Source organism: Nicotiana tabacum, chromosome 22 (assembly GCF_000715075.1).
Source record: "Nicotiana tabacum cultivar K326 chromosome 22, ASM71507v2, whole genome shotgun sequence".
Taxonomy (NCBI): domain Eukaryota; kingdom Viridiplantae; phylum Streptophyta; class Magnoliopsida; order Solanales; family Solanaceae; genus Nicotiana; species Nicotiana tabacum.
Genome location: NC_134101.1, coordinates 227653219 through 227665635, shown reverse-complemented (window position 1 = coordinate 227665635; position 12417 = coordinate 227653219). Strand labels below are relative to the sequence as shown.

Sequence of the window (12417 nt, the reverse complement as noted above, 5' to 3'; positions counted from 1 at the left end):
GGTAAAAGCACAAAGCCTATTAGCGAAATATCGTTCGCATTTTTACCCTTTAAATTTTATTTCAAACTAGATAAAGTAGTTATTTAATTATTTTTTTATTATTTTAGAAATAATTATTTAATTATTTTCCTAATAGTTAGGAATAAATATTTAATTACTTCATATGTAACATATAAATCAAAGTTACATGTAGGACTTTGAGTTGAATATTACAATTATTTTAAAAAAACTAACACTTAAAAAAATAGCTATATCTTTGTTTTGCATTCAATAAAGAAATTTTATTACTGTTATGGAATTTTAACCATTTTAATTAGTTTAAAAAAATTATTTTCTTATATATGGACGCTATTTTTCCATGTACTCTAGACGAAAAATATGAATAATCTGTAATAACAAGTAATATAGTACTGAACTAGCATTCAAATAGAACATCTTGAGCTTTGTTTCCAACCAAATTCAAATACCTTAAGCCTTCATACGTGGACTAAAATAAATTTATAAATTAGGATTGATTCGGGTTATGTCCTTTATTTTAAATTATATCAAAGTAAAGAAAATCACCAAATTAATTTGTTTTAATATTTTATAATAAATGAAGTAGCACTAGCTGCTAAGTTTGAGTAGAAATATACGAGCTTGAACTTTGAGATATAATAAAAATTATGATATGCGTTCAAACTTAGAGTCTAAAAAGACATGGTTTCCACAAAATTGAATTTTATTTATATAAATGGAGTAAGTTAATTTTCACAAGAATTTATAATTTTAGAAATAATTATTTCATCTAAAACAACAATTATCTAGGTGATATTATAAGTCTTTCACTTCAAGACACCAAGAGACTCTTAAATTAATTCTTATTTTCTTTCTTCAGAGTGCAAATCAATTGTTAGAGGAAGAGACAAATTAAAACCGTAAAGTAAATTACACAAAAATAAACCTCAAGAGCTCACGATTATTTTTAGATTACTAAAATATAAGATTTTTAGGTTGGTTATGTTAAAAACATTAACAACTATTGCCAACTCAAGCGGTTTTATTTTTTAAGAAAATATTAATAAAATACCTTTTAAAAGTATTATAGTAAAGTTTTGTAGTTTGTTATTTCATGTCATTGCAAATAGATATCAAACCATGGATATGTGGGTTATTGATATTATCTATCACTATTGAGCTAATAGAAACAAGAGCGTTATATTTTCGTATGATCGATTTTTTTGTATTAAGTTAGATAAATAAGATCAAATATTTATTATTTTTTGGAATACGATTTTTTAAAATTTTACTTAATATTTTAGACACTTTTTTGAATAATAGTTATATAATTTATCCCTACCCTATATGGTCTATCGGAAACAGTCTCTTTACCCCATGGGTAATGGTAAGGTCTGCGTACACACTATCCTCCCTAAACCCAACAATAACAACAACGTGGTAAAATTTCATCAGTGGGGTCTGTGAAGGGTAGAGTGTGCGCGGACCTTACCCCTACCCGAGACATTAGAGATGCTGTTTACGGAAGATCCTCGGCTCACCAGTGGGGTCTGGGAAGGGTAGACTGTGCGCAGACCTTACCCCTACCCGAGACATTAGAGACGCTGTTTCCGGAAGATCTTCGGCTCACCAGTGGGGTCTGGGAAGGGTAGAGCGTGCGCAAACCTTACCCCTACCCGAGACATTAGAGACGTTGTTTCCGGAAGATTTTCGGCTCACCAGTGGGGTCTGGGAAGGGTAGAGTGTGCGCAGACCTTACCCCTACCCGAGACATTGGAGAGGCTGTTTCCGGAAGATCTTCGGCTCAAGAAGACGAAAAGAGAGATACTATCAGTATTATCGACAGAAAACAATAGAAAACCCTCCCCAAACCCTACTTGTAAAATTATATTGGGTTGTTATTATTTTATCTATATAATAATTTTTAAAATTTTTGTAGTTACACCTTACAGTAGTAACTAAATAATAATAATGTCAAAATTGTATGCCCTGCCAGCTAAATAAAATAAGAGAACACGTGGTGGGCTTGGGCCCATTTAACAGAATATATTTAAAAATAAATAAATAAATAAGAGAATTGGATAAAATCAAAGTCTAAATCGCCCAAATTAGAATCGTCATTGACGAAGCTCCGTATAAAACCCTTGAGCGCGCTTTCTTCTTCCAAAAAATTAGCACTGAAATTCTCGGAAAATACGAAAACAGCCCACAAAAAAACATTAAATGGAGGCGTTTTCTTCAATGGAGGTTTGTTCTCTGTTCATTTGATATAATTTAATATGTTTTCAGTTGATACTTGTGTGTTTGTGTGTGTGTCTGTGTGTATAATGAAATACTGAGTAGGATTATGGAATTGTTGTTGTATGGTGAAACCCTAACTGTGAATGATTGAGTAAGAATTGAAATAACCGCCTGTGGTTTTGTACAAAAAGAAATTGATGGCGTAAATCAATTGGGTAATTCCCAGTAGAGGCTAAAAAATGATTGGTGATTTCTCATCTGCCTAAGCCCTTGTGGGTGGAGCTACCTAGTACTTGTGCTGGTGGGAGGAGGTAGCAGGTACCTGGTGGAGTAGTCGAGGTGCAGAGAGCTGCCCCTCGACACTATCATCATAAAAAACAGGGACCAATTGGGTATTAGGAAAAGAGTAATTGGAAATCAAATCACGCCATGGATGATCCTATTTTGGACGAAGAGAGGTGGATTAATTTTGGAAATCGGTTATAACATGATAGTTATGTTATAAATGCAGAATAATTGATACCTGGATTGGCATTGTGACGCGATAGATAGTTGAAGAAGTCAAGCTGTTGGTTTACAAGCATCACGTTAGGACAAAGGAAGCTTGTCGTAGTGGTGGATATTCATTAGCTTGTGTTCTTTTAGCTATGGCGTGCTTTCAAATAATTGTTTTCTTGTATATGTTGATGAAGCAATTATTTTGGTAATATAAGTTTTGTTATGATGTATAAAGGTTTGAATATTCACATGAGATATGATGTACAGTCGTTTCGTGTTATCATGATATGCCATAATGATTTTTGAAAAGAGTAACATATACTGGTTAATATACATGTATGCATGATGTAAGTACATTGGGATACTTTTAATGGATAGTAAACCTTTCCAGAATACCTTTATGTAACGGCGGGAATAGTTAGGATCGGTGCACCTTGTATAGTGTTGATATAATGTTGTGCCTTTGCTAGTACTAAGAGAAGAACTAGCAGCAAGTGTGGTTTGCACTAAAACTTCACTAGATGGCTATAGTGACGACCATAGTGACAGTTCAATATTGGTTCTGCCTTTGAAAACTTCCCATAATTGAGATGGAAAACTATTTTACTGCACGTTATTGTTTTATATTGCTCAATTATTATGAAATATTGGCTCTTACTTCATGTTTGATTGAAGTGTACATGTTTTCATAATGCAGATGCAAGTATATACTTGTCCTAAATAAAATGGCTATAATTGCTTTATTCACTCACCAGTCACTATGACTGACCCCTCCCCTTATCTTTTACAGATTCACTAGCTAAGGTGGGGATTACTCCTCCAGACGTATGACTGTTAGTAGAGAGTTGATTCAAAGTAAGCCCCACATTTGCTACGCGTGGGTAGTATCTTATACTATTTTTTTAGACTAGTTGTATGTTTTTTTGGATATAATTCTAGAGTTTGCTTCACTAGTCGGTGTTAGGATTGTAGAACTAGTTTTGTAAGTCTAGTGTTGTGCTATCTTTGGATGTTTGGTCGTTTTAGTGTCCTTGGTTTGTGATTTGGTGAGACTTGCGAATGCTATATGTGCTGGGATTATTGATAGGCTAATACGGAGATTATTGGAATGCTACAGAGGAGATTCTTTCGGATTTTCGTTATGAAAATGGTCTTGCTAGGTGAGCCAAGTTTCACTTGGCGTCGATCATGGTCCTAAATTGGGTTGTGACAAATATAGTTCAAGAAAAAGCCCGTAAATGTGTTTGTACCATTGTTGTAAACATGCGTCCTCCCTGATTGGGGAAACATGTTTATTTTTATTAATTTTGTTTCCTTTTTGTCCATATGGTATAGGATTCTTGGAGTCTGCAGTTTCCTTTATGTTTGTTTGTTCTCTTGTATTTATATTTCCTTCTAGAAGCTTATGAAGGGTTAGGGTATGATCACTTAATAAAACATTCATTACAATTCCATATGAAAATAAAGAAAGAATTTCTGATCATAAATGATGTTGATGCATGTCTGATCTAATGTACTTTTTGTGCCTTGTTATTCTCTCTTTTCATGAAGCCATGGCTTCCCAGCAAGAGCATCAGAAAAAAGAGGCAGTTGAAAAACCTCCAGAAATTGATGTAGTCGAAAAATCCAACAATCAGGTTGGAGAAAGTTCTGGCACCCTGCCGCATCTTATACGGATTCACGTAACTGACCGTGACGCCACAGACTCATCTAGTGACGAGGAGAAGGCTGGAGGAGAGAAGTCAGAGCAACATGGAAAGACATGTGTAAAGGAAATCATCATTGCGAATGGAAAGACTGAGGTCATTCCGAAGAAGAAATCCAAAGAGAAGAAAGATATAACGGTGCTGCAAGGAGATGTGAAGAAGTATCGAGGGGTTAGACAGCGAAAGTGGGGCAAATGGGCAGCAGAGATTCGAGATGCGAGGAGGAAAACTCGGCTTTGGTTGGGAACTTTTGACACTGCTGAAGAAGCTGCTTTGGCTTATGACAAGGCGGCCATTGAAATAAGAGGTGCTAATACTTTTACAAACATCCTCAAGCCACCACCAAGGGAGATGCTTCAAACAGATGATGCTAGGGTTTGATAAATGCTTCACAATTTTTTCTGTACCTTTTCTGAATTGGTAAACTTGGCTAGTTCCCAACTAATTGGAATGTTCTGTTTCTTAAGCGTGTGATGTCATAACATGTTTGCCAATTATAAGACGTTTTTTTCTTTATCAATCTAGCCTCCTTTAATTTTGTGAACATGGGTTTGGTAATGCTTTTTAAATTTACAACATGTTTTGGATGTTGAAGAAACTGCAGTTTGCATTGTTAGCTGGCTTTATAATTTTTCTATTTTGGAAGTTTCTCTTTTCTACATTTTATTCGGATATTTTGATTTGTCAATGTCTTTCAATGTTTATTTCTTTTTTGTCTTCTGAATTGATTTTAGCTTACATTAACTTCATTTATTCAAGTATCTCTATGATGAGTAATATTAGTGTGTCAAAAGAAATAACTAATTACCATAGCTGTTACATGTCGATAGTAAAAGCCATGCATGAAAATGTGTGACGAGTAGCGTGTATATGTAAGTTAAGCCATTCAAGTTTAGTTGTTTCTGCTTATGTTACTACATTTTGGTATTTGACATGATTTCATCTGTCTTGACGCACATTTGTGAATCAAGCAACGTTGTTATAAGATCCTTCATGATGCTCCCAAGTTTATGTAATGTAAGTACTACATGAACTGAGAAAAGGAAATACTAGGTACAATTACGTGCTTTTACTCTTCTAAATAAACTAGCACTCTTAAAACAGTCATGATTTTTGTTTCTGTACTCCATAAAGTTTAGTTGATTTTCCATTTTTATAGTCCTACCTTACTGGCCAGGACATGTGACAATCCATATATATTAAGTTCGTTTAATTTTTCTTTTTCCATATGGTTTTTGCATATTTTCAAATGGTTATGCATCTGGATTAAGGTAGATGTTTTAGTTATGTTTTATAGGAGTTTTTTGTGAAAACGTAGTAGAATGAATGATGCTCTTCCTGGGAAGTGGTGGCTTAGTTTGTTTTTGTTTGTTTGTTCTCTTCTATTTATATTTCCTTCTAGAAGCTTATGAAGCGTTAGGGTACGATCACCTCATATTAATAAGATGTTCATTAAACATTTCTATAAAAAAATTAACAAAGAAGGTATGATCATAAATGAAGTTTGATGCATGTCTGATCTGATGTACATTTCATGCTTTTTTTTTTCATGAAGCCATGGCTTCCCAGGAAGAGCATCAGAAAAATGAGGCAGTCGAGAAACCCTCAGAAATTGATGTAGTTGAGAAACCCTCAAAAATTGATCTAGTTGAAAAATTCGTCAATCAGGTCGGAGAAAGTTCTGTGGTCCTGCCGCGTGTTGTGCGGATTCACTTGCCGGACTCATCTAGTGACGATGAGGAGAAGGTTGAAGGAGAGAAGTCCGAGCGACATGAAAGGACGTGTGTAAAGGAGATAATCATCGAGAATGGAAAGACCACGGTCATCTCAAAGAAGATGTCCAGAGAGAAGAAAGATATAAAGCTGCTGCAAGAAAATGCAAAGAAAAGGATTCACGTACCAGAGTCCGACGCCACAGACTCATCTAGTGACAATGAGGAGAAGGTTGAAGGAGAGAAGTCCAAGCGACATGAACGGATGTGTTTAAACGAAACCATCATCGAGAATGGAAAGACCCAGGTCATCTCAAAGAAGAAGTCCAATGAGAAGAAAGATGTAAAGCTGCTGCAAGAAAATGCGAAGAAACGGATTTGCGTACCGGACTGTGATGCCACAGACTCATCCAGTGGGGATGAGGAGAATGTTGAAGGAGAAAAGTCCAAGCGACATGAACTGACGGGTGCCAAGGAAATCGTCATTGAGAATGGAAAGACCCAGGTCATTTCAAAGAAGAAATCCAAAGAGAAGAAACATAAAAAGTTGCTGCAAGAAAATGTGAAGAAACGGATTCACGTGCTGGACCATGACACAACAGACTCATCTAGTGACGATGAGGTGAAGGCTGAAAGAAAGAAGTCACAGCAGCAGGAAAAGTCATGTGCAAAGGAAATCACCTTTGAAAATGGAAAGACCGAGGTCATTTCAAAGAAGAAATCCAAAGAGAAGAAAGATATAATGCTGCTGCAAGGAAATGTAAATAAATACCGAGGGGTTAGACAGCGCAAATGGGGCAAGTGGGCAGCAGAGATTCGAGATACAAGAAAGAGAACTCGAACTTGGTTGGGAACTTATGACACTGCTTATGAAGCTGCTTTGGCTTATGACAAGGCGGCCATTGAAATAAGAGGTGCTAATGCTTTGACAAACATCATCAAGCCGCCACCACGAAAGGAGATCAACATCATCTTCAAGATACCATCTTTACCCACCGATGATGCTAGGGTTTGATAAAGCTTCCCAACTTTACTGTACCTTTTTTCGATTGGTAAACTTGGAAGTTCCCAACTAATTGGTATGTTCTTTTTCTTAAAGCATGTGATATGACCATGACATGTTTTCCGGAACATTATGAACAAAGAAGCTTCTGTATTTATCACTCTGTTCTACTCTCCTTCCTTCAAGTTTGTGGAACAGGGGATTGGTAATGCTTTTTATATTTGCTGCGTGTTTTTTATGTATAGGTAACTGCTGCTTGCATTGTTAACTGGTTTATACTTCATTTTGGATGTTTCTCTTTTCTATAGTTCAGTCGGATATGTGTGTTGAAGGAAATAACTAATTACCATAGTGAACATGTCGATAATAAATGCCATGCATGAAAACATGTAAAGATTAACGTGTATATTTTAGTACCTTGGACGTGAATTCAAGTTTAGTTGTATCTGCTTATGTTACTATATATGACATTTTTGACGTGATTTCATCTGTATTACGCACTCTTGTGAATCAAGCAAGGTTATTGTGATCCTTCAGGATACTCCCAAGTTCATGAAGTTTAAGTGCTACATGATTTGAGAAGAAGATACTAGGCACAATTGCTACTAGCACTCTTTAAACAGTCGTGCATTTGGTTCTTGTACACAACAGAGTTGAGTTGATCTTCCACTTTTATAGCCCTATCTTACTGTAAAGGACTGCTGCCCTTCCTTTATCTTTCCTAAGCCGAGGGTCTTTTGGAAGCAGTCTCTCTGACTTCTTGAAGGCAGGGGTAAGGTCCGAGTACATACTACCCTTCCCAAATCCTACTTGTGGGATTACATCGGGTCTGTTGTTGTAACTGGAAAGGACATGTGACAATCCATATACATTAATTTAGTTTACTTTTACCTTTTTCCATATGGTTTTTGCATATTATCAAACTGTTATTTATCTGGATTAAAGGAAGATCTTTTAGTTATGTTTTATAGGATATTTAATTAAATTTTAGCTGAATGTGTGGTGCTTTTTGCAAGAAGTTGGTATCTCACCCATTGACAGAATTCTTGTTCCAATTCTGTCCTTGAGAAAACCAACCTTGTCTCTGTGTGTGTGTGTCTCCCACTGTTATACAATATCCAGTTCATTAAATAAATCGTTCTGTGGCACTGTGGCATTCATCGTTTTTCCAAGGGGTCTTCTAGTCCTGTCAGTAGTTATACGCCAGTGAAATATAGATAATTTCTATCACTTTTATTTTTCTTTAATTTTAAGTTTAGTTTATATAATATTAAACCGAGATGAGCTTAAATTGGGGTGTCACGGATAATAAGAATTCATATACTCGAAACAAGTTGCTTGGGATCGAGGCTTAGTTGTTGTTTTCCTGCTTATGATTTCCAGCAACAGTAGCACAAAATTGCTATACTTAAGCGAAATAAACCTTAGTTTATAAGAAAAAAGTTGACTGTATATTTCTAGTTTCATGGAATTTTACGACATTACTGAAGCAAATTATACATTCGCAAGGAGCTTCTTTCTTCCTTGCAATACTTTGAGAAACATAACTGTAAAACACTATCAAACCAACTATCACAATGTTTATACTCAAATCAATATATTTCTTCATCAAAATGAATTACAGTCAGATATCTCTATAGTGTATCCCTATATAACAACACTTCACTATTAAAGCCAAGCTTTTTCGGAACCAAATTTCATGTTATGTTAAAATATGTGTTCTCTATAACAGCACTTCGATTTAACATCCAAAAATATTCGGAACAAATGACATTGTTATAGAGGTTTGACTGCAATTGCGAGTTTTGGCCAATTTTGCACAGTTCTCACAGAATCTAAGTGCCTACCAAATCTTACATCAGTTGTCCCTTTTAGTTTTTTTTAACTGTTGGAAGAAAAACATAAAACTACAAGAAAATCAATAAATATATTTTACCTTAAAACACAGTAACTGACAAGATCAGTGTTCCAACCCTATAAAATTTGCAAAAAAGAGCAGTTTCTGTGGGGTGCCACTTGCATATCATGCAAGTTTTAGTATTACAAATGTAGCCACAAAGAGACAACAATCAACCAGCTGCCACCTTCTTATATACTCTGATATATCATAACTGAAACCACACAGAAAGAAGATTCAGAAAATCAGAGAGAGAGAGACAGATTTTGAGTTTCTTGATTTTTCAAGCTAGGTATGTTCTATAAATTCTCAGATTTTGTGCTGTTTAGTTAATTTTTTGATGTGTGATTTTAATTCTGTGTGCTTCTACACGCACAAAAACACACATTTAAACTTATATGTCTAAATTTCAGTGATGGATTTATGACTTTTATTTTTATTTTTTTTTATTTTTTTATTTTATGTATGTACTGATTTTTTCTGTTTGAAACACTAGAGGAAGATGGACATCCTTTCCTCTCTCTCTTAATGAAATAGATATAGATGTTTTTGACTGCTGAATCCTTATAAACAACTCGATTCTGTTGATTTACTGTCTATTTTTCCTTTAGGGTTTTAACTGTTAAGTGAATCTAAAAGTTTTAAGTGAGTTGGTGTTTTGCGTCAATGGATGCAAAACTTGACATAAATAATACTACGTGTTTTTAAAGAATTCTTAAATATATATAGTTCGAGCTGAAGATAATAGATGCTTATGGTAACGATTTTAAGTGAATCTAAAAGTTTTAAGTGAGTTGGTGTTTTGTGACAATGGATGCAAACCTTAACATAAATAGAACTATATGTTTTTGAAGAATTCTCAAGTTTTATATAGTTCGACGTGAAGATAATAGATGCTTATGTTAAAGATTTTAAGTGAATCTAAAAGTTTTAAGTGAGTTGGAGTTTTGTGACAATGGATACAAACCTTAACATAAATAGAACTATATATTTTTAAAGAATTCTCAAGTTTTATATAGTTCGACCTGAAGATAATAGATGCTTATGTTAAAGATTTTAAATGAATCTAAAAGTTTTAAGTGAGTTTGTGTTTTGTGACAATGGATACAAACCTTAACATAAATAGAACTATATGTTTTTGAAAAATTCTCAAGTTTTATATTGTTCGAGCTGAAGATAATATATGTTTATGGTAAGAATTTTAAATGAATCTAAAAGTTTTTAGTGAGTTGGTGTTTTGTGGCAATGGATACAAACCTTAACATAAATAGAACTATATGTTTTTGAAGAATTCTAAGTTTTATATAGTTCTAGCTGAATATAATAGATGCTTATGTTAAAGATTTTAAATGAATCTAAAAGTTTTAAGTGAGTTGGTGTTTTGAGACAATGGATACCAACCTTAACCTAAATAGAACTATATGTTTTTGAAGAATTCTCAAGTTTATATAGTTCGAGCTGAAGATAATAGATGCTTAGGGTAAATGTGTATCCGCGTGCTTTCATGATGGAAACGTGTTCGTTATTTATTTATTTTTTCCATTTTTTCTTTCACAGGGCACGAGTTTCTTGGAGTTGGAGGTTTGCTTCTTTGTTTGTTTGTGCCTTTTTTTATTTACATTCATTCGAGAAACTTATGATAGTTAGGGTACGATCACCTCATATTGATAAAATGTTCATTATCCAATTATAGAGAAAAAATAAAGAAAGAATTTCTGATCATAAATTGAACTTAATGTACATCTAACGTACTTTGTTTTTTTCTTTCCTTTCATAAAGCCATGGCCTCCAAAGAAGAGCATCAACAAAATGAGGCAATCGAAAAACCCTCAAAATCAACCAACCAAGTCGGGGAAAGTTCCGCTATCCTACCGCCTCTTGTACGGATGCATGACACCCCTAACGAGGAGGAAGAGAAGACGGAAGGAGAGAAGTCAGAACGACATGAAAAGACGCGTGAAAAGGCAATCATCATCGAGAATGAAAAGACTGAGGTCATTTCAAAGGAGAAGACGAAAGAAAAGAAGCTGATGCAAGGAAATGCGAAGAAGTACAAGGGAGTTAGACAGCGAAAATGGGGCAAATGGGTGGCAGAGGTACGCGATACAAGAAAAAAGAATCGGATTTGGTTAGGAACTTTTGACACTGCTGAAGAAGCCGCTTTGGCTTATGACAAAGCGGTCATTGAAATGAGAGGTGTTGATGCTATGACCAACATCCTCAAGCCACCACCAAGGGAACCACCACCAAAGGAAATCAACTTCATTAATCCACCACCATCTTCATCTAAAGATGATGCTAGGGTTTGAGAAAGATGATGCTAGGGTTTGAGAAATTTATGCTTTACTGTTTAAATGTACTACTTTATATGAACTAGTAAATGTGGCTAACTCCCAACTTTCTTTTTTCTTTAAAAGTATGTAATATGACATGTTTCCTAGACAATAGTGAAAAATAAGCTTCTACCTTTATCAATCTCTCTCTCTTTTTTGTGTGTGTTAATAAAGGTATTTATTTAACTAAATTAAAGCTAAGTAGCATGACATAAGTCTCACAACAACATCCCATAGGGATCAGATCCATGTAGTAGGATATAGATGCAGACCTATGTTGTAAGAGAGATCACCGACGTCCGAAATATTCAGCAAAAGTTCCACATATACATGTATATGTCTTTAAAAAAGAGTGATAATATTAGTAGTGACAGCCTATATACAAAGCAGATTTGGTTGAAGAGAAAAGTGCACCCGTAACCTAAGCATTAGTACAAAAACATTGAGGAAACCTAAAACTAGCCAAATTATTACACAAACTTTTCGTAATAGTCTTCTTTTCTTGCAAAAAGAGAGTTAAGTTAAAACGAATTTCGTTACGAATTTAATACAAACTAACTGAATTAGTTGGAAATTTCAATAGATAATTATATTAATACTCCAGATATATTTTATTTCCTTCTTCTCACTAATTATCCATTGTCCATGCCTTATTTGTCCTTTAATAAGGGTCTTAATTAGGAAATTAAATTAAAACAAATGTCGTTTTTTTTTTCTGCGATTCATTCGAGGATTTAAATATGTTTTATTTTTATTTTTGTGGGATTTGAACATGTCAATGTCTTTAGATGTATAGATCCTTTTTTACTCTTCTTGCAAATTTTATAGGGTTGAAAAACTGATCTTGTCAGTTACTGTTTGTAAGGTAAGAAACAGTTATTGATCTTCTTTTACTTTTATGCTTTTCTTCCAATAGTAAAAAATCTAAAAAGAAGAGCAGTGGATATTATTTGATTCCTACAATGCTACAAAGTCCATACACAGAATCTGCACATTATATGCACAATTCAAAAGTCAAAATGATTGTTCA

General features: G+C 34.4%; 2 protein-coding genes across 3 annotated transcripts; both read left to right on the top strand.

The window, feature by feature from the left end:
- The first annotated feature begins 2088 nt into the window (after positions 1–2088).
- On the top strand, positions 2089–7425 carry LOC107813530 (uncharacterized). Of its 2 annotated transcripts, XM_016638810.2 has the most exons (4): positions 2089–2244; positions 3527–3591; positions 4288–4749; positions 5998–7425. In XM_016638810.2, exons 2-4 carry the CDS (start codon positions 3564–3566, stop codon positions 7167–7169), a joined length of 1662 nt encoding a protein of 553 aa, XP_016494296.1. In that variant the 5' UTR covers positions 2089–2244; positions 3527–3563; the 3' UTR covers positions 7170–7425. The 2 variants fall into 2 exon arrangements, with proteins under 2 accessions (XP_016494296.1, XP_016494297.1); XM_016638811.2 differs by lacking the exon at positions 3527–3591.
- Positions 7426–9225: 1800 nt separating this feature from the next.
- Positions 9226–11469, top strand: LOC107813531 (uncharacterized). The gene is made up of 3 exons (XM_016638812.2): positions 9226–9346; positions 10612–10635; positions 10834–11469. The coding sequence occupies exon 3, from the start codon at positions 10836–10838 to the stop codon at positions 11361–11363; it is 528 nt and encodes a 175-aa protein (XP_016494298.2). The 5' UTR covers positions 9226–9346; positions 10612–10635; positions 10834–10835; the 3' UTR covers positions 11364–11469.
- The last annotated feature ends 948 nt before the right edge of the window (positions 11470–12417 follow it).